General features: G+C 44.4%; 1 protein-coding gene across 6 annotated transcripts in view; it reads left to right on the plus strand.

Annotated features, from left to right (window-relative positions):
• Positions 1–27,595, plus strand: part of ENAH (ENAH actin regulator) — a 65,022-nt gene that overhangs the window by 23,801 nt on the left and 13,626 nt on the right. For 3 of the 6 annotated variants that reach the window (XM_069955567.1, XM_069955569.1, XM_069955571.1), the window contains exons 2-5: positions 2,835–3,000; positions 6,817–7,021; positions 16,711–16,795; positions 26,905–27,251. In XM_069955567.1, the coding sequence (XP_069811668.1) occupies positions 2,835–3,000; positions 6,817–7,021; positions 16,711–16,795; positions 26,905–27,251 (803 nt within the window). The remainder of the gene's footprint in view (positions 1–2,834; positions 3,001–6,816; positions 7,022–16,710; positions 16,796–26,904; positions 27,252–27,595) is intronic. The other 3 variants (XM_069955568.1, XM_069955570.1, XM_069955572.1) reach the window with 1 other exon arrangement.

A 27,595-nucleotide genomic window follows, 5' to 3' on the forward strand; every position in this document is an offset into this window, starting at 1 on the left:
AGAAGGATGCATGGGTTGGTAGGATTATTAGATTGATTTAGATAGATGCAAAAATTAGACCTATTAGATGGATGTATGTTTTGACAAATTACATGGATGTATGTTTTGACAAATTACATGGATTCATGGGATTATTATCCATGGATTGGGTGGATTGATAGGATTATTAGACATATTCATGGATTAGGTGCAGGGCTGTGGAGTCGGTAAGGCCCAATTTTATCAGGTCCAACTGACTTCCGACTCCTGCTCCTTCATAAATGGCCGTTCACATACCAGGGGAGTTATTTATCACATTGGCTCAGCAGCTTCTCCCTAATGTCCTACATGATCCTGGGACGACTTCTGAGGGAATGAGGAAAGGTATAAAGCAGCTTCTCCTATGTGTGCAGTGAATGCAGCCAGTCTTCAGCCTCCATGTCCTGAACTACTTACAACTAGACTAGATGGAGCAGGTGGTCTTCCTTGCTGACAGTCTTCTATGTTTCTAACAAAATATTCACCATATACACAAAAACACTGCTAACAATGCTAACAATAGTGATATAGAGGGGTCACACATAGTGATAAAGGGGTCACTGGGTGTGCGGGCATGCCATAGCACGCACGCACACACACACACTCACAGCCTGCTGCAGCCATAGCACACATACATACACACAGCCTACTGCCATAGAACACTGAAGAAAAACACCACATTTAGGACAGAGGTTACTGCTACACTACTCATGTCATCTTCTCCTCCTCCTCTATATTACTCAGGATATCTTCATATTACACTGCTGCTCATATACAGTCCTCCAGCATTCAGGAAGAGAACAGCACAGATCTCCCCCCACACAATAGACTCTTCCAGCTCAGAAACAAGCTGCCAAATAATGACCAACTTTTCCTCAACTACCCTTATCTAATAGGGCCAGTGTCCTATTAGAATGGTGCTCATAATATATATTGATGAGCAAAACCTATAAAATTTATATCAAATAAATTTTAAATTATTCTAAGATTTTGGAGTTGGTACATTTTTTCCGACTCCAGCCAAAACTAGTTCTGATTCCGACTCCACAGCCCTGTTTTGGTGGATTGTTAGGATTATTAGATGGCTTCATGGTTTGAAGGATTAGAAGGAGGCATGGGTTGGTAGGGTTATTAGATAGATTAGACAGATTAGATGGATTCATAGTATTAGATGAGTGGATCTAGACCTATTAGATGGATGTATGGATTAGACTGTTGACAAATTACATGGATTCATAGGATTATTTGTTGGATTAGACAGATGCATGGATTAGATGGATTGATAGGGTCATTAAACAGATTCGATGGCTGCATGGATTGGGTGGATTGGTAGGAATATTAGATGTATGCATGGATTTAGATGGGCTGGTAGGATTGGTAGATGGGTTGGTAGGATTATTAGAAGGTTTAGATTGGTGGATGGGTTGGTAGGATTGGTGGATGGGTTGGTAGGATTGGTGGATGGGTTGGTAGGATTGGTGGATGGGTTGGTAGGATTGGTGTATGGGTTGGTAGGATTGGTGTATGGGTTGGTAGGATTGGTGGATGGGTTGGTAGGAGTATTAGATGGGTTGGTAGGAGTATTAGATGGGTTGGTAGGAGTATTAGATGGGTTGGTAGGAGTATTAGATGGGTTGGTAGGAGTATTAGATGGGTTGGTAGGAGTATTAGATGGGTTGGTAGGAGTATTAGATGGGTTGGTAGGAGTATTAGATGGGTTGGTAGGAGTATTAGATGGGTTGGTAGGAGTATTAGATGGGTTAGATGGATTTATGGATGAGACAGATGCTTAGATTATTTGTCATCTCTTTTTAGGAAATCCTAAAGAGTATAAAAGTCCTTTTACACACACAGATAAATGGCTTAACCGCTTGTATAGTCAATGACAGGTGATGATTTTTTTCTTTTAAATGATAGGCCTCTAGACGAGAAGATAAATCGCTATGAAAAATTGTTACTGCTATCGTAATTACGTTTGTGTAAATTCTGTGAATAATCGCTAGAAGATTTTAGATTAAATTAAAACTATTTAACGATTTCTGCGCCATGTAAGAGGTCATTCAAACCATTCATTCTGTAAATTCTGTCCATACACAGACTGTTCTGCGGACTGGACCCTGGAGCTCCCAGTATCATGATTAATTATGATGTTGGAAGCTCCTAAACAGTTTAAAAGTTTGCGTTAGTGTCCTGAGACAGCCGTTTCTCCTGTCATACGGAGTGACGGAAAGTAGACCATCGCTATAGTTGTCGGAATTATAGAGCATGCTGAGAGACAATGATCAGCCGACATTGTGCATTGCCTTTCAGCATGAACTATTACACAAAGTGGCTGATAATCGTTTTGTGTAAAAGAACCCGAGGTGTACAGATTCCATCAACCGCTAGAAGCTCCTGGTTCAGCACTTCTCTCTCTGGCTGGCTGTTCTATATCTATATATCTCTGTGTATTTCTTATGTCTACATAGCTCAGCTGTGGCCTTTATGGTTATATTACTGCTTATGAGTAATGACTGGTAGAGAGGGATGAGTGGCGCCACCTATAGGGCTGATCATTTTGGCAAACTGACTGACCATATGAGCCCACAATCCACCAGTCATCAGCCGTAGTGATGAATTTGTTTGTATTTTGTATGCTGTAATGTACTGTAGGTCTCCATGCTATATCCTATTATTGGCTGACATATATTATAGCGCGGGGGCAATAATCTTCTTATAATATTCATTACGTGAAGAATGGATGTGGAATGTGCTGTTTGAACAGAAATGAGAAAAATCTCATTAAACTAAATATAGACTGTTTTATATCCTTGCAGCGAGCAGAGCATCTGCCAAGCACGGGCGGCTGTCATGGTTTATGATGATGCCAACAAGAAATGGGTCCCGGCAGGAGGGTCGACAGGATTCAGCCGAGTGCATATTTATCACCATACAGGAAACAACACGTTCCGGGTGGTGGGCAGGAAAATTCAGGATCACCAGGTAAGCTTATAACATTTATTTCCGATATAATATATGGCGCCAACATACACTGCGGCTCTGTACCATTCACATCAGTTCCAGTCCACAATGGGGCTTGTAGACTAATTTCCCTAATACCCACCAAGGCCAGTTTCATAGGAAAACATTTAAAGGGGTACTCCAGCAACATTTTCTTTCTTTCATATAAACTGGTTTCAGAATGTTGTATAGATTTGTAAATTACTTCTATTTAAAAGTCTCCAGTCTTCCAGTACTTATCAGCTGCTGTATGTCCTGCAGGGACTGGTGGATTCTTTCTAGTGTGACACATTGGTCTACATTGCTGCTACCTCTGTGTGAGACAGGAATTGTCCAGAACAGAAGCAAATCTCCATAGAAAACCTCTCCGTATGTGGACAGTTCCTGTCGCAGCAAAGAGCACTGTGTCAGACTGGAAAGAATACACCACTTCCTGCAGGACATACAGCAGCTGATAAGTGCTGGAAGACTACATTACTTCTTTAGGGCATACAGCACGTATGTGAAAACCTGAGATTTTTTTTAAATAGAAGTAAACTATAACTTTCTGAAACCAGTTGATTTTAAAGAAAAGCTTTTTGCCAGAGTACTCATTTAAAGTGGTTATCCAGGGTTAGAGAAACAGCGCCACTCTTGTCCTCGGTTTGTGTGTGGTATTGCCGCTCAGTTCCATTCAAACACCACACCACCTGAGAACAGGGGTGGCTCTGTTGCTGAGGGAAGCAGCCATGTTTTTTGTAAGTCCGGATAACCCTTTTAATGTAATGTAAGCAGGTCTCTTCACTTCAGACCATCACTACAGTACAAAAGTGAAGCTCTGCCTGAGAGAAGCCGGATCTAGGAGCTGCAGATCCTGTAACAGGGACTCCATGCTGTAATATGATTAGGTTAAACGGAGCGGAGACTCCAGTATTTATTACATCATTCGCAGGAGGAACACAAAGCAGAGTTGTAAGAAACCATATCTTTCCCAGTGTATAGTCAGGTCCATTATATCTAGTAGTCCTTGAGGTTGCAGGTGTGAGCTGCACCTTGCGTGCCGGCGGCCTGTTCTGCACATTACTTGGAGGGGCCCAGACTTTCCTGTTACTTGTAAGCACCTGGGCTCCAGAGATCGGCTCCCTGTCAGTGTGTTATCAGCTCAGCATGAGGCACACAAGGTCCCCCACGTGTTCCCGTAGGCAGAGGCATCTTTGTTATCAGCTTAGAGGCGTCTGTGAAGCGTGCCCACAGGATTGTGTGTGTTTTTTCAGCTGCGGGAGTGACGTTGTCAAGGTAAGTTCAAGGTTGTGCGGTGCAGAGTGGAACATACACAGCAACAATGTAAAGAAGAGGGGGGGACCGGGCCATTTCACATTGTTCTATCTCTAGTCTTAAAAGGATGGCATCCAAAGCATGTGCTACATTTATGAAACCTGTTTTATATTCTATTACCTACAAGTTGTCTTTTTATGGCCAACCCCTTTAATATGGGAGCCATTTCTAGGGAAGAACATCCTGTATTATACTTCAGAGCTGCACTCAGTATTCTGCTGGTTGGGTCACTGTGTACATATATTACTGATCCTGTAGGACTTAGGGGCCTCATACACTTTAGACTTTGATTGGCTGAACCCACCGGTCACTATCTCCTTTGTTCAGTCAGATAAGCCACAGCTAGAACTCTCTCTCTGTGGCTTACACCTCCCCTTTCCATAGACTACACAGGAACACTTGGCTCGGCTGAAAGTTCTGTGCATGGGGAGCACGGGCAGAAGATGTAACTATATAGTTTGGACGTCCGTTAATTAGGGTCTATGGGGACTTTACGTTCCTATTACACATACAGTTAAATGGCTTAAGCAACCCACCAGCGATAATTTTCTCTTTTAAATGATAGGCCTTTAGATTAAAAGTCGGTAAAATGATCGTAATAAAATACTGATCCCTGGGGAAGGCAGTGAGTGTTTACACTGAATGACTTGCGAACAATTAACAATGGTTTTGAGGTCGGCTCACAAGATGCGATCAACAACATACGAACACGTTTTCCTTCGCTATTTGATCACTGCCACATTTTCACCAGAAGATTATGACTTATATTTAGAGATGAGCGAACCGGGTTCAGGTTCGAGTCGATCCGAACCCGATCGTTCGGCATTTGATAAGCTGGGGCTGCTGAACTTGGATAAAGCGCTAAGGTTGTCTGGAAAACATGGATACAGCCAATGACTATATCCATGATTTCCACATAGCCTTAGGGCTTTATCCAACTTCAGCAGCCACCGCTAATCAAATACCGAAAGTTCGGGTTCGGATGGACTCGAGCATGCTCCAGGTTCGCTCATCTCTACTTATATTCATACAATTTATTGCATGATAATCTTCCCATGTAAGAAGGCCCTTTAGTATCTGCAATAACAGGGGAGAAGAATAAATTAAGCCGTTGCTTGTCTCTCAGTGTACAATGACTAAACAGATATAGAGGATATTAATAATCTGATGTGATTCAGTGCGGTATAAACTCTGTGGGAAATAAAGGGAAGTAAAGTTCCTATTTCCTCAGTTGCGGTTATACTGTGTCCTGTAGACGTCCTTATTCCTGGGAACGATGAAGTTATTATCCCTCACTATCTGTTCTTATGTGACCCTGTGAGGATGATTAGCTGTATGTGTTATCCAGGCTACACAATGTATTACAATAGCAATGTATACACTCTTATTTACATACAGTGGTAGTAAATCTGTACATGGCTAGTCCTGCTCTCAGCTGAGAAGTGATACAACTATATTCAGTGCAGACAATGCTCTGTGAGCTCTACAGCCTGGACCCTAGACCGATACATTGTACATAGCTAGTCCTGCTCTCAGCTGAGGAGTGATACAACTGTATCCAGTTTAGACAATGCTCTGTGAGCTCTACCATCTGGACTCCTGACTGATACATAGTACATAGCCAGTCCTGCTCTCAGCTGAGAAGTGATACAACTGTATTCAGTGTAGACAATGCTTTGTGAGCTCTGCAGCCTGGACTCCAGGCTGATACATTGTACATAGCTAGTCCTGCTCTCAGTTAAGAAGTGATACAACTATATTCAGTGCAGACAATGCTCTGTGAGCTCTACAGCCTGGACCCTGGACCGATACATAGTACAAAGCTAGTCCTGCTCTCAGCTGAGAAGTCACACAATTGTATCCCATTTATGATAGGAAACAGCTGTAGAAATCTGCTGGTTTGGTACAATGTATCAGTCTGGAGCTGGTAAGTAGACTGTAGTCTTGTATTAGATAGAGTTGTATGTTCTCAGCCAGGCGCAGAGCGTTCTGTTTTCTCTCCATTGTTTCCTTCTGTCGGAGTATAAGGATGTTGGGTCTGTAACCTGTGACTGTAGACGGAAGTGTTCCCAGTCACTCAGCAAACAGAGATGGTGACACAATGTATATCTACATGTAGCAGAGCTGTTCAGTACACAGTGATAGGTGTAGCTGGACTTTCAGGATCCGAGTGCAGAATGTCTTCCGCACCTTAAGGGGTTTTTAGTGATTGATGGGGGTCTCAACCCCCTGACCCACCAGTCATTACTTCTGACATGTCTCACCAGCATGTCAAAGGTTTTCTGAAAGTACATTTACACTTACAGGACTGGTTGGATGATGCTATTAGTACTGGCACCACCATCATACAGAACCCCTTTAGCCCCACATCCACCCAGCATGCAGCTGCCCCCTCCCTGCTCCACGTCCATGTGTTTGTCCCATATACCTATAGTAATAACTACAATGTCTCTTGACTCCTGTCTTGTTTTTTGTGCTTTTTAGGTGGTCATAAACTGTGCCATTCCCAAGGGGCTGAAATACAACCAGGCGACACAGACCTTCCACCAATGGCGGGACGCAAGACAGGTTTACGGGCTCAATTTTGGGAGCAAAGAAGATGCCAATGTGTTTGCAAGTGCCATGATGCATGCCCTTGAAGTGCTGAACTCACAGGAATCCGGTGAGCAGAGTTTTCACGAGCCATGCTGTAAGACTCAGATTACTTAATATTCATTGTGTATCTATAGCCAAAACCTAGTCTTCCATTACACGGGGTCCTTTTATACCTCCTCCTGTAATGGATATAAAGTATCTCTAGGGGCGCTGAGCACTAATGCCTACCGCTACCACTGAGTAGTGACAATTGCGGCTTCTCCAGCAGTGACCCTGGGCTACATTATGTCCTCTACACCGGCCACATCTAAAGCTGCAGTCAGACTGCTCTCTGACCCCCATATCTACACCCATAGCTCTCGCTAACATGGTTTACATTGCTTGTTCAACATTTTATGGAGACTTTGAAGAGTGTTTCTTATTTGCACTGTGTTCAGTAGTGATCACCACCCTGCCCTTACAGCTGAAAACTGTACAGCTACATGTTGGGTTTTTTTTGTAAAGTGTCACGTAAAAATGTCAACACTTTTGATTGTTCAGGCCCCCCAACCAATCACTAGATATAGCCGGGGGAATCAGGTGGTAGCGTCTTTTACTTTTCGTCTGGCTGCCATTTCCATCCAGTTACAGTGCAATCCTCCATTATAACTATGGGGCTGTCTTCTGCAACTGATCCGCGATAGGAACCAGACTAGAAGTGAAGCGTGTTACCACTTGATTTTCTCAGCTATGTCTTGTGATTGGTCGGGATTTGAACAATAAAACCTATTGGCACGTTTCGTATTTTGACATGAACACTTTAACGACTGAAGAAAAGGGCGTACTTCGATTTTTGATTGGTTGCTAGGGGCAACTTGGCCAGTTCTACTTTTCACCAGTTTGATAAATCTCCCCTAATGTTTTTAAAAACATTGACAGAAAGTTCTACATCTATTAAAAAAACAAACAAAAAAAACCTCAAGTCTTCCAGTACATGTCAGCTGCTGTATGTCCCACAGGAAGTGGTGGATTCTTTCCAGTCTGGCACTGTGCTCTCTGCTGCCACCTCTGTCCATGTCAGGAACTTGTCCAGAGCAGTAGCAAATCCCCATAGAAAACCTCTCCTGCTCTGGACACTTCCTGACATGGACACAGGTGGCAGCAGAGAGCACTGTGTCATACTGGAAAGCATAAACCACTTTCTGCAGGACATACAGCAGCTGACAATTAATGACGGAGGTAAGAGTTTTTTTTTTAAAATAGAAGTAATTTGAAAAATCTGTATAAATTTCTAATACCAGCTGATTTTGAGGGTACAAACACACGCAGCAGATTTGATAGTGCAGATTTGATGCTGTGTTCAGTTATTTAGATCTAATCTGCTGCGTATCTGCTGCGTATCGCAGCAGTAAATACGCAGTGTATACGCAGTGTGTGTTTGTACCCTAAAACCATCTGGAGTATTTCCTTAAAAAGATACTGAGATTCTTGTGTAGCTCTTTAACCATCATGCTGTGATTACACAGATTATTAATTTATTTATTTTTTTATTTTTGAGCAAATAAACATCACACAATCTGCTGGATTATGGGTCAAAAGACAGACTTACAGTGTAACCCTTACCAAGACTCCCATCAGTCGTGTGGCTTGGTTGATCACTTGGTCGTTTGTGCTATACTATGATAAGATGTGCAGCCCATGGATAATTTATCATCAGGAACCCGAGGATATACCTGATGTAGATCTTGGCTTTGCGTGCTGCGGTTTTGGATTCAGCTACTCTGTGTCCTTGCTATATGGAGCCACACAGTGTAGGGCATGCAGTGGATTCCTATAATAACTAATGGGACATTTTCTATAACTGAAATCCGTGCAGATTCTACACCAGAGTTGCTGCCAATATGGGGCCTAATGCTGTGCTCCATATCTCCGTCACATGGTGACCCGCCAACTTCAGTCTTCATGGCATCTGCCATCCATTGTGCACTGTGTGCAAGATGTGTAAAAGTGGATATGATGTTACATGAACATGCGGTTACTTGGTCATTTGATCGCACCTTTTTAGTACATAGTTAGGGTGTATGGATATGCTGAGGTCTTTTTGGTTGGTTTATGTCGCAACACAAACCTCAGCTCAAAGTGCGTTCAGCTCATAGGGATTAGGGTTATCAGTAAATTGCATGTTACTGCAGAGGATTTGGCGCTCTGTGTCTGTGAACACTATAAAGGTACAATGCCTTAGAGCGGTATCATACTTGTAGCCCTCCAGCAAAACTACAATTCCCATCATGCCTTGGCAGCCAGAGCATTAGCTGTCCAGGCATGATGGGTATTGTATTTTTTCAACAGGTAGAGGGCTGCACATATGACATCTGCTCTTTTAGAAATTGGCTGGGTAGCGGTATAGGTGCAGATGTTGGAAGCCCCTCTGCCCCATAGGAGGCTATAAGTACATGGTACATGTTGCATATTTTGGGTTGTATTCCACATCTTTCCCACATCCTGGAGGAGTAAACAACAAGGAGCGACCTATTTCTGAGCACATCTGCATCCATCAGAAACGGCAGAGACTTCATTTCCATCCCCGGCCGTAAGCTTGGAATTTTGCGCACGTTGTCTGGTAATGCCTGACCGGACCTGTCCTCTCTGTTCTCAGATCCAGAAAGAATCTTAATTCCTGTTCATCTTGCAGCCTAATCTTCCCCAAGCCACACTGATGTAATCCCACCGCCGCAGGGATGGAAGGAGCCCCGCTCCAGAGGCTGCTTGGCACAGGGCTCGTAACCAGTGAAATACTAGAGAAGTGGCGGATGATGGTTCCCCCCAGTTTATGCAGAGAGGGGATATAAGGACAACATGAAAGAAAAGAAAATGTTAACAAGCGAATATGTTTTATTTATTTTCGTAATTGCTCGCAGTGTTTTGGCGCCGTGCTGGATAACTGTTGTTTCTCGTGCGTCTTATTGGGGGACACAGATACCATGGGTATAGGCTGCTGCCACTAGGAGGCGCTGACACTAAGAGAAACAAAGGAAGTGACTCCTCCTGAGCAGGATATACCCACCCACAGGCACTGAGCTAAACCAGTTTAGCTTAGTGTCAGTAGGAGGCAGACACAGGTCTGGGTTCTCCAGACCAGTTTCTTCCTTTTTTTTTTTTTTTTTAGACTGCATTCAGCATCATCCCTTGCTCTCTTCCTAGTTGATAGTTTTGTTGGTGCTATTCAGTTCCTTGTCACTGAACGCTCTTGTCTAGCGGTTATCTTTCCCACCCCATGGACTGCTTTTGGACGTCCCATGGTATCTGTGTCCCCCAATAAGACGCACGAGAAAGGAGGATTTTTTACTCACCGTAAAATCTCTTTCTCGTAGTCTTTATTGGGGGACACAGCACCCACCCATTTTGTTTTGGGTTTTTTCCTCGGTATGGTAGTTTTCTCCGTTTTGGTGTTATTCCTACTTTACCTGTTCTTGACTTCTCCTACTGCTCTTGTACAAACTGGTTTAGCTCAGTGCCTGTGGGTGGGTATATCCTGCTCAGGAGGAGTCACTTCCTTTGTTTCTCTTAGTGTCAGCGCCTCCTAGTGGCAGCAGCCTATACCCATGGTATCTGTGTCCCCCAATAAAGACTACGAGAAAGAGATTTTACGGTGAGTAAAAAATCCTCCTTTTCCATTCCTTCACTGCCCCCCGGTGGCTATTTAATAAAATTACATTACATCTGGTTGGCCTAATTTCACAAAGGAGATTGTAATAGTGTATCTCGACCCATGTCTCTCCTGCCGCTGTAAAACTACAACTCCCATCATGTTTTGAAGGGAGTTGTAGTTTTGCAACAGCTGGGGAGCCACAGGTTGGGGAAACTTCATGTTTCAAGAATAAATAAGTAGAATTCGAATATGCTTGATGAGTTCCTTAGGCCACTCATCAGTTTTTTGTGACCCTTATAATGAACCGAAAGGCCACATTATTGTTAAGATTATGCCCAAGTTTCCTCATGGCTTTAGAAGCAGCTACTTGGCATTGTGCTGCTATATATTTGCAGATCAGCAAAATGCTTCTATGCAATTAACATACAGATTATCCATACCCATGCATAGCTTTAAGAGAGGTATTCCCATCTTATTTATGATCTAGATTCTCACATATTTGTGCAAACAGGGCTCCAGAGACCTTCGGTCACCAGTTTTCTCCATACAGTGCAGTGAAGAGGTTGATGCAGGCCTTGACTCTAATGTCTAGATGAGTGGTCAACAAACAGCTGTAATGCCCAATTGCAAGACCACTGTGTGTCTCCTGGGTGCTCCCATGGGAAGTGCTGAGGAGGTGGAGCCTTAAATGTCTTGAATTCTGGGCAGTCCAAGCCCTGAAAACCTTTTATGCCTCTGGGACATGTCAAAGTTTTTCTGAATGATGGGGATCATCCAGCTGGATAATGGTCTTCTAGTCACTTGAGTTGATGATATGGAAGTCTTTGTCTTCAGCTTCCAGGTCATCGAGCGTTCAGTATTATCAGTCGGTGAATTGAGTTTTGCTATGCGTAATATTTTATTCCAGATCCATAAATGCATTTTCTTATTGTATTAATCAATCTCTTGCATCCATTTAGCTAAGTCACTGTCTTCAGGACGTTTTTTCAGGCCGGTGCTAGTGTCCGGGCTCCTTCTCTGTGAGTATAATAGTAATGGCTCTGTCTGAAGGACACAAGCGCTTCCAGCTTGGAGGTTAATGAATCGATAATGGCCGACCTGCAGTAATGCTTGGTAATATGCTGAGGCGCTTCCTCCTTCGCCCTGTTTTTATCCTTTTTCGAGGAGGTAAAGCGCTATTAGGATGATGGATGGAGAAGCATCAATTATTCAGTAGGTTCGGGGAAATGCAAACTGCAATCTGACTTCAGGCAGTCTAAACACGGTGCAAACAACAAGCTGAGGGTGCCAGGCAAGACTCCGAAGATTCATACCCTGGGCGGTCAGACCAGGACCTGCGGAGGTGGCTGCAAGCGTGAGAACTGGTGGCTTGTGCCACTTGCACCAGGACCTGCTGAACTTCCGAGATCAGTACAAGACTGAGCCTCCGAAGACTTCCTGCCCTGTGATCTACTAAAGACCAATGCCCAGTGCCGTCTGGACCAAGACCTTCTGAGCAAAGTTAGGTGGGTGCAAGATGAGGTTCTGCAGTTGTGTGCCCTGTCACACTCACTCCTTGACTTCCTGAACTTATGAAGACTAAAACCTTGTGCAATATAGACCGTGACCTCTTAAGCTTTTGAAGACTTTAGCCCAGTACCACTTGGACCTTGTCCTACTGAACATTAATAGTTTGGTACAATCTTAGCTTCTGAAGACTATTGCTGCTTGCCTCCTGGACTATGACCAGATTGCAGATGCAATTTTGAGCATAAAAAGACTTGATACTCTTTGAACACGACTTGCGTAGCATAGAGGTCAAAGTCAGGCTAATCTTCTGAAGAAAGTGAACTTGAGCACCTTGGACCAGAATTTCCTAACCTTAAGAGACAAGTTGCAGGCTGAGCTTTTCAAGACTGATGCCCTGTGCCCCTTGGACCATGACCTACTGATCCAAACTAGGTGGGTACCCTCTAACACTTTTCCAATGACTGTCTGAGTTCTGGGAGATGGGTGTATGACTGAACCTTTAAGGACTAACACTGTACCATCTGGACCATGTCCTGCTGAGCATCTATAGGTGGGTTCATGTCTGATCCTCTGAAGAATTGATGCCCTTAATCTCTTGGAATTGACAAGCATATAAATCTAGAATCAAGGCTTCTGAAGATTGCTAACCAGTGCTACTTGGTGCATAACTTCTTGAGCTTCTGGCAATAGTTGAAGTCTGGACTTCTGAGGATTGACGCCCCAAGCCTCCTGACTGTGCAGGTGCAAGTCAAAACCCTATACCTCGTGCTGAGTTTAGTTAAGGGGAATCCAGGCTAAGCGTCTGAACCTTGCTAAGCTGAGCCCCTGAAGCTATACCTTGTGTCATCCAGAGCTTCTAAAGACTGGTACGTGGACCATGATCTGCTGAAAGGAGTAGAGGAATATCCACGATGGTCCTGTATCTACACACTGATGGTCACCATGAGGCGGCTCCCGACACCGCCAATGATGGAATGTGGAAATACTTGTGCTGTCATAAGCGAGATAATGCTCATATATTTGCCTGTAAGTATGACTTATCAGGTGCAGAATAACTATATTCTGGGTTATAGACTGAGCTTGGCAAACTCCGTGCTGCCTTTGGTTATCTGTTATTGCTATGAAGCAATCCAATGGATATGGACTGCAGTGACCGAGGACATGGGGTAATGCTGTACTGTGTACCTGCATCATGAGGTGTGCCGAATCCTATAGGTCATGCATCTGCAACAGCTGTTGCTTTCGCTTTGGCTGTCCAGTCATGATCGGAATTGTAGTTCTGCAACAGCTGGGTGGCCCCAGGTTGGACACCTACATTGTTGTCCCAAACCTGTGGCCCTGCAGCTGTTCCAAATCTACAACCCTCATCAGTTGTAGTTTCGCAACAGCTGCAGGTTGGGGATCATTCAGTGTTGTAGGGTGTTGCAGCCTTATCTCATATATAAAGACTATTTATATAAACAGGTAATTTCACAACTCTTACCTCACAGGGTGCGGCCATATAACGTGTAGGATCAGCGTAGTGTACACAGGTGTTTGGCCTGGCACAGACGCAGGGGCTTGGCACATGGAAAGCACATGTATGTGATATGATACAATATGTTTGCTTTACTCCAGTAAAAACTTTTGCCAGTTACCCTTCATTTGATGTAGTTCCACTTATACAGTCTGTGGGACTTCCGAACATTGTATATAGCAATGGATAGAAGTCCCATAGAGAATGAATGGAGGGATGCTGCTCCGTACACTTATTCTTGTGATCAATGGGGTCCCAGTGGTGTAAGGTGTACGGTGTAATCATGATTTTTAATCCCAGCTTTTATGTCTTGACACGCTTTCCACCGGTCTTTCACATTGCGTTTGGGTGACCTTCTGCCACTCCTGGCACAAAAATGTAAGCGGTTCTTCTTTGTTTGATGGCTTGTGACTATCCATCTTCCTCTTGATGATATTCCAGAGATTTTCGATGGGGTTCAGGTCTGGAGATTGGGATGGTCATGACAGGGTCTTGGTGTGGTGCTCCTTTATCCACACATTGATTGACCTAGCTGTATGGCATGGCACATTGTCCTACTGGAAAAAAACCTTCACAGTTGGGGAACATTGCCGGAGCAGAAGGAAGCAAGTGTTTTGCCAGGATAACCTTGTACGCGGCTTGATTCATACGTCCTTCGCAGAGATTAACCAGCCCAATTCCAGCCTTGCTGAAGCACCCTCAGATCAACACAGATCCTCCAAATTTCACAGTGGGTGCGAGACACTGTGGCTTGGATGTCTCCCCAGATCTCCATCTAACCATTAGTAGACCTGGTGAAGTAAGATCACCTTACTTCAGTCCTCTATGGTCCAATCCTTTATGGTATTTGGCAAACTTCAGCCTTGCTCTCCTTTCTCATTGATAGGCTTTTTTTCTAGCTTTGCATGACTTGAACTCTTCCTCTAGGAGCCTGTTACAAACTGTTCTTGCCGTGCACTTCACCCCAGCTGCCATTTGCCGTTCCTTTTTGTAGGTCACTTGATGTCATCCTGCAGTTACACAGTGACATTTGAGTAAGATGACTGTCATCCCAATCATTGTAGAGTCGCTTTCGCCCTCTGCTGGTCTGTAGCTTTGTTGTCCCCAGTGTCCGCTGCTTGACCTTGTTGGTAGTTCACTGCAGTCTTCACAATTTTAAGGATGGACGCTCACTGTTTCCCTCTGCCAGTAAATTGAGCCCTTCTTTTCCATACTCTAGACTTTTGTTTTTTCTTTTCAACCCCTTTGGCATGGTTAAGTAATTTTTTCATTTTACTTTTTTCAAATTACTTTAGGGCTAGAGGATTGTGAACACCACAGCAGTGGTTTTGTTTTTAAATACAGAAAGATTGCCTCTTTAAATTTGAGCGATATAATTTTTTTGCACAATACTATTGTGCGGCAAGTGCTGCACGGAGTTATCGGTGGCTCCAGTCAGCTGGGAAGAGACCGGAGGGCCCCAGGGGTGTGTGGGCAGATAAGTATATATGTTTATTTACTATACACATTCATCTGCACCCTACTGCACACTTATTACACAGAGTGACCCTCAGTCAGCAGAGGATCATTTTTAAACATGTTGGAAGACAACGATCAGCCAATGGGCTCCTTGGCTGAATCGTTGTCTTTATAGTATGGGGCGATATCTGCCCAATTCTGCCCGATTGGGCACAGTCACCCTGTGTAATAGGGCTGTTAGTGTCTGTTCACTTTAGTGGATTGTCTGTGTAGTGCAGGACTAGGCAGGTCCTCCAAAGACCAAGACGCTTATACCCTGCCGATAAGTCCCTAATAAGGTGTATGGAAATGAGTTTTCTAAACTGAACAACCCCTTTAAGTTGTTATACTTAGGCATGTTGATGTCGGTCTTGGCTGCACCAGGATTAGTTAACAGTAGAGATAAGCGCATGCTGTATTTGATTGCCGGTGGCTGCAGAAGTTGGATGTCCTGGAAGACATGCATACAGCTATAGGCCGTGTTCACTCTACGTGAGACTGGCCATTCTGTGACTCGGTCCGTGCCAGTGAAGTTCATCCCAGCCAGTACTTCAGTACCGGCCGGATGAACTTCCTTTGTGCTGAATTGGAATGTGGGCATCCATGTGCGCCCGCTTCCTCATTCACCATAGCTGACAATGGAGGGTGCGGCTTTAGACGCACTCTCCATTGTGTGAGCTTTTAGTGTTGTACGGTGGCACAAAACTGACATGTCAGTTTTTCCTGCGGCCGCTAGGGATCCTGGCTAAAGTGGATACTATGTGTATACACTCCGGCCGGGATTCCCTCTGACTGCAGTGCAACCAACCTTTTCTATTGATCATGGCCGTTGTTGCAAATGGGCAACAACGGCCATGATTAATAGAAAAGTTATGTTGTGTGAATGTAGCCAAAGACTCTATCCATGTTTTTACGACTCCCTAGGGCTCCTTCCAACTTCTGCAGCCATCACTAATCAAATGCTGCATGCTTGGGTTGCGCTCATCTCTAGTGGACAGTAGTTATGTTGCCCCATCTAATATTGGAAAAACATAGCTGCCTTTTCCAAAAACAGTGCTAGCCTTGTTTTCAGGTTGTTTGTGGTATCATGACTTAATGCTGCAATCCCTTCATTGGAATTGAATTGCAATACCACATACAAACTGGGAATGAGAGTGGCACTGTTTCTGTAAGAAAGCAGCCATATTTTTAATTCCCGATAACCCCTTTAAGTGCAGTCATAGAGGAGGTGTCCAGTGGTTATGTGTTGTATGTTGCGTGTATACATATATTTTTGCTCCTCTTTGGTCTCTTGCTGTCTCTTCCACTCTGATGTTTCTTTTTCTTTTTATCACCAGTGTTATTTTTAGGTGAGTGACTTCCCTGTTCTGTGTAGCTTATTTTAGTTGCTGGAGGCCTGTGTCCTGTCCTTCTGTACTGTCAATGCCCTGTAGATGTTTAGGTCTCTGGCTGAATATCAGCCCGCTTCAGCTGTATCGTCCTTAACTTTAGTTGTAGTCGGTTTCTGCATTGTTCTCAGTGCTATTGTTTGTTTGTTTTTTTAGTTTCTTTTTTTTTAAGCCCTCATTATGAAGGGCTAAATAGCAGACATGTAATTGTTCTCTTAATCATTGCCTGTATTTTTCTTTCTCAGGTCCTACGTTGTCCCGGCAGAATTCTCATATCCCCCAACAAGTACAGAATGGCCCCTCACAGGAAGAATTGGAGATACAGCGAAGGTACCAAGACATTCAAGATGTTTCATTTTTTTCTTTTGTTTTTCTTCAGTTTCTACAATTTCTTGTCAGACCTATGTGTCACCATGGTTACAGACTACAAACAAACCAGGTGTAGTCAGGTCGTGCAGTTATGTGATACTCCTCTGCCTTGAGAGCTCAGCTCCATGTAACCCTTAGGCTACCCTGGACGTACCTGGACGTCCAGGGCTGCCTCCCCGCGTTCAGAGCGGGGCCGCACGGCGGCCGCGATGTGAACCGCCGCAATCCTGGGTGCCGCATGTAGCCCGGGATCGCAGCTGCAGCAGCCGAAAGCAAACGAGTGCCGATCTCATTGATCTTTGCTGTAAAACTATACAGCAAAGATCTCAATGAGATATCTGAGTGCATATACTAGAAGTCCCCCAGGGGGGCTTCTAGTATATGTGTAAAAATAAAAGTGATGTTATAAGTAAAAAGCCCCCTCCCCTAATAAGTCAGAATCGCCCCCCTTTTCCCATGTTATAAACAAAAATAAATAAACATGTTGGCTATTGCCGTGTCCGTAATCGCCCAAACTATTAATCACATTCCTGATCTCGCACGGTAAATGGCGTAAGCGCCAAAAAATCCCAAAGTGCAAAATTGCGCATTTTTGGACGCATCAAATCCAGAAAAATTCTAATAAAAAGCGATCAAAAAGTCGTATATGCTTAATCAAGGTACCGATAGAAAGTTAACATGGCGCAAAAAATTACACCTGACACAGCCCCATAGACCAAAGGATAAAAGCGTTATAAGCCTGGGAATAGAGTGATTTTAAGTGACATATATTTGTTAACAATGGTTTGAATTTTTTACAGGCCATGAGATACAATAAAAGTTATACATGTTATATATCGTTTTAATCGTAACGACTTGAGGAACATATATAACAAGTCAGTATTACCCCAGGGCGAATGGCGTAAAAACAAATACCCCCCCAAATAAAAGAAATGCGTGTTTTTTTTTTTTTTCCAATTTCACCACACTTTGAATTTTTTTTCTGGTTTCGCAGTGTACTTTATGCAAAAATTCAGCCTGTCATTGCAAAGTACAATTAGTGGCGCAAAAAAATAAGGGCTCATGTGGGTTTCTAGGTGAAAAAATGCAAGTGCTATGGCCTTTTAAACACAAGGAGGAAAAAACGAAAATGCAAAAATTTTAATTGCCCGGGTCCTCTAAGGGTTAATAGTGAACTGCAATACCAACTCATGGACAGGTGTGGCGTGATTTGTGGAAGCCTCCTGGTTTTCTTAATTTCTATAATTTTTATTAATTTTATTAATCGTAGTATGCATAACCCGTGCTTTTTTGGTGCTTGATTTTTTGCTATTGTCTGCGAGATTTTTTAAGTTAGAATTCTAAAACTCTGGTAAAACAATGCTTTTTTTTGTCTTGCTTTTTTTTTTTTTTTTTTTTTAAATGTTACACAAGTTAGGGCCCTATTCCACAGTAACGATAATCGGCCGGATCGGCCCCATTTGGCCCGATTCGGCCGATTATCTTTCGGTGAAATAGAGAGAACCATCGGCTGATCGCTCATTTAGGGCCAGACCTAAAATCATCGTTCCCCCACTGCGCATCGCTACGGTTGAATAGCGGTGCGCGGCAGGTGACCGACGATTTGACAAGCAGCAGCAGCATACATTACCTGTCCAGGCTTCTTCTCCACGCTGTCTTCATCCCCGATTCCCGCGCGCTCTATATTCAGAATGGCCGGTCAGCTGACGGAGCGCTCAGCCAATCACAGGCCGGGACCGCCGCGGCCTGTGGTTGGCTGAGTGTGGCCTGTTAGCTGACCGGCCATTCTGAAGATAGAGCTCGCGGGACCCGGGGATGAAGACAGTGCGGAGAAGAAGCCTGGACAGGTAATGTATGCTGCAAGGACATCGGTAACGATGTCCTTGCAGCCCTCGCTCAACGATTATCGGGCGGTGGAATAGGCCCAGTAAACGAGCTGCGATCTAGCAGATCGCCACTCGTTTACATCGTTGATCGGGCCCTGCTCGGCCCGTGGAATAGGAGCCTTACTGTGATATTGTAGTTAGGGTCGCTGGACAGGGGGTGGATCATACCTGTCTGTGTGTAGAAAATGGGAGGGAAAGGATTAAGCTGGAGACCTTACAAAGGGACAAGAAGTCAGGTGGACTAGTGCTGATATGGTGATATTGTTTTCAGTATACTTTTCATTTCCATTATTAGTCACTACATTACCCATCATTACATTGCATTATTTTTGTTATAGTTTTGGGGATTTTTTTTTTCTTGCATTTTATTCATGTGCTGTGTCTGGGGTCACATAGGCTGGTTAATCTCATAGAGAATGAATGGGGAGTCTAATGCTCCGTCATTCTCTATGGGCATGGGACTCTCCTGTCGGCGCGCACGCCGGGCTTCGGGAGCTGATATCTCCGTGACCCGACCGGATCCAAAAGCGGAACCCCCTGTTATCAGTATACAGTAATATCACTGTTCTTAATCCGTTCTGGATGGCTCTTCCAGAACTGAGCAGTTTGAGAACCGAGCTGTGTGTTATAATAGGAAACAAAGTAAAAGCCTTTAACTTTTTATATATATATATATAATATACACACATATATACACACACACACACACACACACACTCCATGGATCAGGCGCCTAGCTCACAGAGTGTAAAGACTGTCAGTAAGTAGCAGTGCTTCTTGCACCACTACTTAATGTAAAGGAGCTGGGATTCCTGTCAAAATGGGAATCCCGGCTCTAAACAGGTGTGGGGAACACCCGTTTAGTAGCAGAGTACATTACCAATAGTATGCATGACTTTGAAAATCAACACATTCACATAACACAGGCCTTTAAGTCTCGTGTGCAAATCCTATCAGCAAACTCAAAAAAAATTATAAATTTTTTTTCAAGCATATTTCAAAATTGCCAATGGCCTGAAGAAGGGTCCAGGGGCTGGAGGAGCTGTTCCCCGCGGCGGGGAGAAGCAAGGGCGGCACGGCAAGTTCAAACAAAGCCTACCCTGCCCCTCTCTCTGCCTTCACTGCAGGGAACACCCGTTTAGAGCGGGGATTCCCCTTATTATTAAGGAAGTCCTCGCTCCTGTAACCTTGGTGTTCTCAAACACCTCAATAACAGTCAGCTGAACTATTGTTATCTCCTGATTTTGTTCGGATACCAAACAAAACCTCAGGGGGAAATTTTGTTTGAACACCAAGGTGTTTGCAAACCCAGGTTCTAGGGACCGTTCACACTACGGAATCGGCGCCGAATCCCGCCTCTAATCTCTTCAATGCAAGGTCTCGCGCACCTCCACTCTGTGCCTCTCTGCTCAAAGAATTGACATGTTGGGGTTTCAGAGCGGAATCTCTGCGCTGATTTTGTTGTGTGAACGGGCCCTTACTGTATATTTTGTAAAACTCTGCTGTATAGTGAGAAAAAATGCTATATACTATACTTTTGAATAGTACCAGTTTCTTAATTGTATAGTATGTTGTGTACTGCCTGCGTTGTACCTGGCAGCTACCTTGTTTTTATTCTTGTTTAAAATGTGACAAAAACTTTAATAAAAGGGATCTGGTTAAAAAAAAATATTGGGATGAGACTGACTTCTTCTTCCCAATGTCATTTAGCCATGACATGAGTGCAGGTCTTTCTGAACACAGTAATGAGCATCAGGAGGATGTGTGCTGGAGGCTGAAGGACCTGTGATGATGCTATGTAATGTTGGGAGGAAGGAGTCCTTTCCTTTCTCAGCCTTTTCTTTTTAGAAGAACCTGCCAAAGTTTGTGGCTATGTTCACACTTAGTATTTCCACCATTCTTTTTTTCAACCAGTAGTAGTAGTAGCAGCAGCAGCCGCCACTTTGAGAGATTTGTCAAAAACAAATCTTTGGTATTGCCAAATTTATGAGAAATTCGAAGCAAGTAGCACCAGTTCGATTTCCTGATCTCTAACGTCCTCTCCTATCAGACAAGGCGGCATGTCTGCACAGCCTTTCTCTGTGAAGCCCCCGGGGTCATCGCTGTGGCTTTCAGGGAATGTTCTTCCAGAAATTAATTTATCTTCATGGTTTTGTCTGGAACATTTTGTGTTCTGAATTATTCATTGCACCCTCTTTCCAAAATACTTTTTCTTCATCTTGGATGGGTTGTTCTCATAAGGCGGCCATTCTCGGAACAAAAATGTGGTTTCATACAGGACTGAACTTAGGTCTTAGTATCATTTTTTTATTTGTCTTCAACCATATAGATTTTTAATCTCTCAAAGAAGTTCAGAACTTTAAAAAAGAAAGTGTACTTATGAATCTTAAAGCTAACCAATCATGCCGAAAATCCCCCTAATGATAAGGAAACGTGCTGGCACATCACCCAGCATGCTTCCCGAACATCCCCCTATACTTTCCGTGCCCCCTCTATTAGACCATATTCTTACTTTTATGAAGTCCCGCACTGTATGTAAATGCCAGGCAAGTAGTCACGGTGGGCGTATCTAGTCACAGTCCTGGGTGGTGGAATCGCTGTAATCACGCCCAGAGGGGCGTGATTGAAAGACCTGCGTTTCACTGACGTCACCCAGGGCCTGCGTTTAACGTCGGCGGCGAGGCGACGGGAGAAGATGCTGACTTACTGCGCATGCGTGGCATCCTGAAGAAGTCGGCAGGCTGCCGACGTGGAACGCACGCCCCGGGTGACGGCGGAACGAAGGTCTTTCAATCACGCCCCTCTGGGCATGATTACAGCGATTCCACCGCCTAGTACTGATTAGATACACCCACCGTGACTACTTGCCCGGCATTTACATACAGCGCGGGACTTCCTAAAAGTAAGAATACGGTCTAATAGAGGGGGGCACGGAGGGTACAGGGGGATGTTTAGGATGGATGCTTGGTGATGTGCCAGCACGTTTCCTTATCATTAGGGTGGTTTTCGGCGTGATTAGTTCAATTTAACACACTGGCCCGCTTAGCCAATCAGTGGTTGTTACAACTGATCCGCCTCAGGCAGTGAATGGCTGAGCAGGCATGTCCTTATGTTAAATGGACTACAGGAAGTGCTGAGCCGGGACACTATTTCGGTCAGGGCAGCAGGACACATCCTAGCCTTAGCACTTTAGTGAAAATTAAGCATTAGACAATCAAGTGTTTTTTTTTGGGTGGGTGGGGGAGGGGGGCACTATGCCCAACATGCCCCAGGAATTTTCTACAATGTCTTTCCTTTCCTTTAAATATCTGTCAATTCTCCCAGGCTATTAGAGTTCATGTCTGTCCACACCGGATTCCTTATTTACCAGAGTAAGGGTATGTGCACACTGAGGAAAAGGCGAGGAATTCAGCTTGAAATTCAGCTTGAAATTCCTCCCGTAAAAAATGTACAGAGCAAAGTCCCGTTGTGTTCAATGGGTTTTCTGCTCTGTTGTTCACAATGCAGAATTTCCGAGCAGAATTTTCTGCTGTAGATCTGCTAGAGGAATCCTATAGAAGTCAATGGGGGGCTTAAATTCTGCTTGAATTCTGCCTGAAAACTTTCAGCTACAATTCCTCGAGAATTGCTCAGTGTGCACATAGCCTAAGAGAATATAAATAGCAATCTGTTAACCCTGAGTGGCTCCCTTGTATTGACATAATGAGTGTGACCTCAAAAAGGTCAGAAAAGACTCTCAGGGGGAATATAACAGGTATGAGAATAGAAGGAACCAAAAATTGGGGGGATTCATGTGATCAAACACTGTGTTGCACCCCCCTGTATTGTACCTATTGTATGTTAATTGGCTCTTGTGGCTATCCTCGAGCTTCGGCTACTTGTGGGTCACATTGTGGTCCCATTAAGTGGCATTAGGTGCTATTTTGGGAGTGTGACCGCATAACCTGTTTCGCGGTCAGTGTTACTGTGTGACATTCGTCGGCTGATCTCCTCACCTTTTGTGCAGTGGTAAAATCCATTGTTATCGGCCACACGTCTCTGTGTAAACAGGAGACATGGGGCCAATAACAATGAATGTTTGTGGCCATAGCGACTGTTCGTGCAGGCAGGCCGTGTGATTTTATTGTGGCTAGTGTTGTGAAGGCACTGCAAACATGCACCAATCTTACCAATCAGTGTTCATTTGCGGCTGTGGTTGGCTGAAAAGCAATTCACGTAATAAGGACCCTTTGGCTAGTTCTGATCCTTCTCCATACTTTACTGGTAGTTGGGGGAGTGGTGGGGTAGAATGGATAGGTTAGTGGGTGAGCTGGAGTGGCAGCTGGCTGGATAAAGAGGGAAGAGTAGTGGGTGGTTGGCAGAGTGAGGGTAGTAGTGTGTGGTTCGCTGACGTCTATTGGTGGGTTGGTGACTACTTTCTGCTTAACTGGATCGGTGGACGAAGGTTATTTATTTGGTTTCATTACAATGTTGTTAAAGGGGTACTCCTGTTACAGGATAGGGAATGAGCATCTGATCTCACTGGTTTTGTCCGACCCTGGAACCTCCCTGTGATCTAGAGCAGTGCTCGATTCTAGTCCTTATGGCTCACAAACAGGCCATGTTTTGAGGATATCCCATCCGTTGTCTTTATCTTTTTTCCTCATTAACATCACCTAGTCAGCATAACATGGCCGTCGTCTTGTGTCCTCTCCAGGGCTGTGGAGTCTGAGCTAGTTTTGTCGGATTTTTTTTTTTTAAATCTTTTAAAATGTTATTGAGTTTTCATAGGATTTTTATAAATGTCCCTCATTAATCAATATTCTATCGATTTTAAGGACCTTTTCTTCATATATCAGTAATAAAGCACTGGCCCTGTTAGAAAAGGGTGGTCAGGGAGATGTTGTCAGTCACTATTTTGCAGCTTGTTTCTGAGCTGGAAGAGTCCATTGTGTGGGGGGAGATCTGTGCTGTTCTCTTCTGGGGATGCTGGATGACTGTATATGAGCAGCAGTGTAATATGAAGATATAACAACCAAAAAATGATTCTTATCACGGCACTCACAGATGAATTAAAACAATGCTTTTTTCAGAGATTCGACAGGGCAACACACAGTGCGTTCCACAGATAATGAGCGATGGCCGTTTAAGGTGACTATACGCTTCACCTGGTTTTTTTTCTATTTGTGAACCTTAATATGAAGATATCCTGCGTAATATAGAGGAGGAAAAGCCATAAGTAGTGTAGCTGTAAACTACTGCAGTCAATGTGGTGTTTTTTTTATCTGGGAGAAGATTGTGTGTGTTTTTTCTTTATTGTGGTATGCCTGCAGTAGGCTGTATGTGTGCGTGCTATGGCTGCAGCAGGCTGTGTGTGTTAGAAAGGGAGAGAGGCAAAAATTAAAGGGGTATTCTGGGCAATAGTGAAAAAGCCAGGGGGACAGGGGGTGGTGGGATCATAATAAAGAGGTCCTATTTATCTGCCCCCATAGTGCATTGTCATGGCTCATGGTCCCCGATCCTGTGATGTCATGGCCCCATTCAGAAATGCTTGCTTAGCCAATCAGTGAGTGAGACGGGGCACAGCTGCAGTCACTGACAGGCTGAGTGGGTAGTTCCTGTGGGGCCACAATGATTCAGGAGCGCGGACGCTGAAAGAGAGCTCATAAATCTGGGCCTATGGCTGACCCCTCTATATTACAGGTATCTGGCATTGTTAGCAGTTTTCCCTTGTGTATGGTGAATATTAAGTTAGAAACATAGAAGATTGTCAGCAGGAAAAGACCACCTGCTCCATCTAGTCTAGTTCTGAGTTCTTCGGGACATGAAGGCTGGAGACTGGCTGCATCCACTGCATATAAAGAATCTGCTTTATATCTTATTCCCTCAGAAGTCGCCCCAGGATCATGTAGAACATTAGGAAGAAGCTGCTGAGCTAGATCTACATTACACCAGTGTGATAAATAACTCTCCTGTCTGGCCATTTATGAAGGAGCGGGAGTCGGGAGTCTGTCCCTAATAAAATCAGGAGTCTGAGTTGGGGTTGGGGTGGCACACAGCCCTGGTCCTCTCTGGGGCTCTACAATACATGTGTTGTCACTTAATGGTCCTGTAGAGGATGGTATTTCTGGGGCACATTCTGTAACTGATTATTTATAGCTTCTTCGGCGCTCCCGGCTTTCTCGGGCATCCCTCATTGCACAACAAGTAATCCAGGGAGAAGCTGAGCAATGTGTTTTGTCTTCTGATGTCATAATCCAGGATTAAAGCCTGTGTCACATGTTGCCGGACCCTGTTGACATGATTAAGTGGCTCCATTGCACTAGATAGGACCCCATTATTTCTTGTCAGAAGCCTCAATTACAGGAGTCTGGTTCCTTATTGCTTCCTAGAATGAAGAACAGGTGCCCCCGCAGTACGGCCTTTCATGCTTTGACCATATGCTTCATTATCATATACTTTTACAGTCTGTATAGATGGTATTCCTCTCTCCTGCCTGGCTGTGTAATGAATACGTAGTAAGGATGGCATCAGGGTGACTCAGGGACGTACCCCCCCCCCCCCCTCCTCCTCCTCCATTACATGCACTATTTATAGTCGCCAAGTCACAGCGAAGGCTAAACTTATAAAAAGGCGATGAACAGCGCAGAGCGAGATTTATAGAGACCCCAGTCACAATGAAGCCGTATGGGTGTTACATTGTGCTTCAAGGTACAAATGGACCAAAAGTAGATCGCTTTCTCCTGTAAGTACACAGAGCAAGGGCATGATCCCTATAATGGGGCTTTATAGTGTCGGATATATATTTAATGGAAGAGCCTTCTAGGATCACATCAGGTCTCTGGGAGGATAGTTTGTACTCGGCACTGCTACATCCGTTTTGAGATTGAATTGTGTTTCTGTTGTGATGATATATATTACAATAGCTTCTGTATTCTGGGACACATTGACATATTTATAGTCCTGTGTATGTTTCTTATAGTTACATAGGGGTTTTCTATGTAGCCAAAGCCCATAAGGTTTATGTAAAGTTTGTGCGTATAATGTATGTACTGTAGATGCCCCTATGCACATTGCTGGGGTTAGCCATTTCATTCCTGTCTATTGCCAAACATAATGGGTCCATTAGATTAAACATTAGCCATAGAATGGATTGTTCTGAAGATCAGCTCATCCATGAAGTGGACGCTGCAATGGATTGCCAAGGAGTAAAACGTGTTGGAGACGTCTCTGGAATCAGTGTTGGTATATGAACAGTAGTCTCTGAAACATAAACTGAGATCATGATGTTCAACACCAAATCAAGGCGGTAATGGTGTAGAGTGCTCTCCCACAATGCCTTGGAAACACATTTCTTAAAGTGAATATATGAGATTGCAACATTCGGTTCCTCAAAGTCAGTGGGCGAGAGTAGTGTGGCTTGGAGGGATGAATAAACCCTTTCTTCTAATACCATACAGCCCTGTCATGTAAAATCTATGGGTGACCACCTGCAAATATGGTGGATGGATTCTACCCAACTACATCGTAGCAAGTTAACTTGGGCAGAGAAGATGTACTCATATGTATAAGGCCAGGGCCTACCAAGTGATTTTAGCTCGGTGACCAAAGTTACACTGCAATGACCACACTGATTAGGTAACTGAATGGGGTCATGTTGCAGCCCATAGACCCCACTGTTGCATTTATCTTTGAAGAGGAAATATAATGTTGGGGTCAAGAAAAAACCGCCGCTGCGCTTCTGATACAGCCACACACCAGATATGGATTTCATTGCAGTGAACTGTGGTGTTGGAAGGAATCGGTATCTGACACATGCCTGCGTCGGGTGAGCGCGGCCACAGTATCCTGCTGCCGGCTAAACATTATAGTTGGCCTGTCAGCTTGCAGTCGCGGTAACTTGTGGGTCGCAGCACATACCGTATATATCATCCACCAGGCAGGTTACGTTATCTAGTGTAGAGTCCACAGTATGGAATGGACTTTAGGCAGTATAGTGTAGCCTCGGAATTATCTGTTCTTCTACAGAGGTGATGTTATCCTGCCTGTATCTCTTCAGCTGAGCCAAGCTCGGTCCTTCTCTCACAGTGACAATGATAATGATTGTTTTTCTCCTTAAATATTAATGGCCTCTGAGCTGAGCGTTTACCCCGTCACCATGGTTTCTTTTATCCACCATAACGCCACTTCTCTTTCAATGTCCAGGCAGCTGCAGGAGCAGCAACGACAGAAGGAGCTGGAACGTGAAAGGCTGGAACGGGAACGCATTGAGAGAGAACGCATGGAGCGCGAGAGGCTGGAGAGAGAGAGATTGGAAAGGGAGAGACTGGAGAGAGAGCGTCTAGAGCGTGAACGCCTGGAGCGTGAGCGCCTAGAGCTAGAGCAGCTGGAAAGAGAGCGCGAGAGACAGGAGCGAGAACGACAGGAGCAACTGGAGCGCGAGCTACAAGAGCAAGAGAGGCTGGAGCAGGAACGACAGGAGGCAACGTTACAGGAGCAGCTAGAGAAGGAGCACCAGAAGTGGGAGCGCGAGAGGAGGGCGTCCAACACAGGTAAGAAATACTCCATCCAGGTACTCACCAACACTCACTCCCACACCAATATGCCATGCAACAACAGAGACGTCACCTCCTTGTAATATAACCACATCTCTAGGCCGGGTCCGTTCCTACCACTGATTTGTTTATGGATGAAAGAGGCCAAAGGCCACCATACACATCAGTCAGCTCTGGTAGCGGCTTATATTCCTGAGAACGAGCAGATCAGGCAGTTCCAACGTGTCCGATCCTATCCTTTCCAAACATCTGTCAAGTCTGTAAGCCTTATACACATTAGATGGTTAGCCAATCTTGCTGAAATCTTGTCTAATGCGTATAGTCAGCTTATGTTGCCACTA

Source organism: Dendropsophus ebraccatus, chromosome 15 (assembly GCF_027789765.1).
Source record: "Dendropsophus ebraccatus isolate aDenEbr1 chromosome 15, aDenEbr1.pat, whole genome shotgun sequence".
Classification (NCBI taxonomy): domain Eukaryota; kingdom Metazoa; phylum Chordata; class Amphibia; order Anura; family Hylidae; genus Dendropsophus; species Dendropsophus ebraccatus.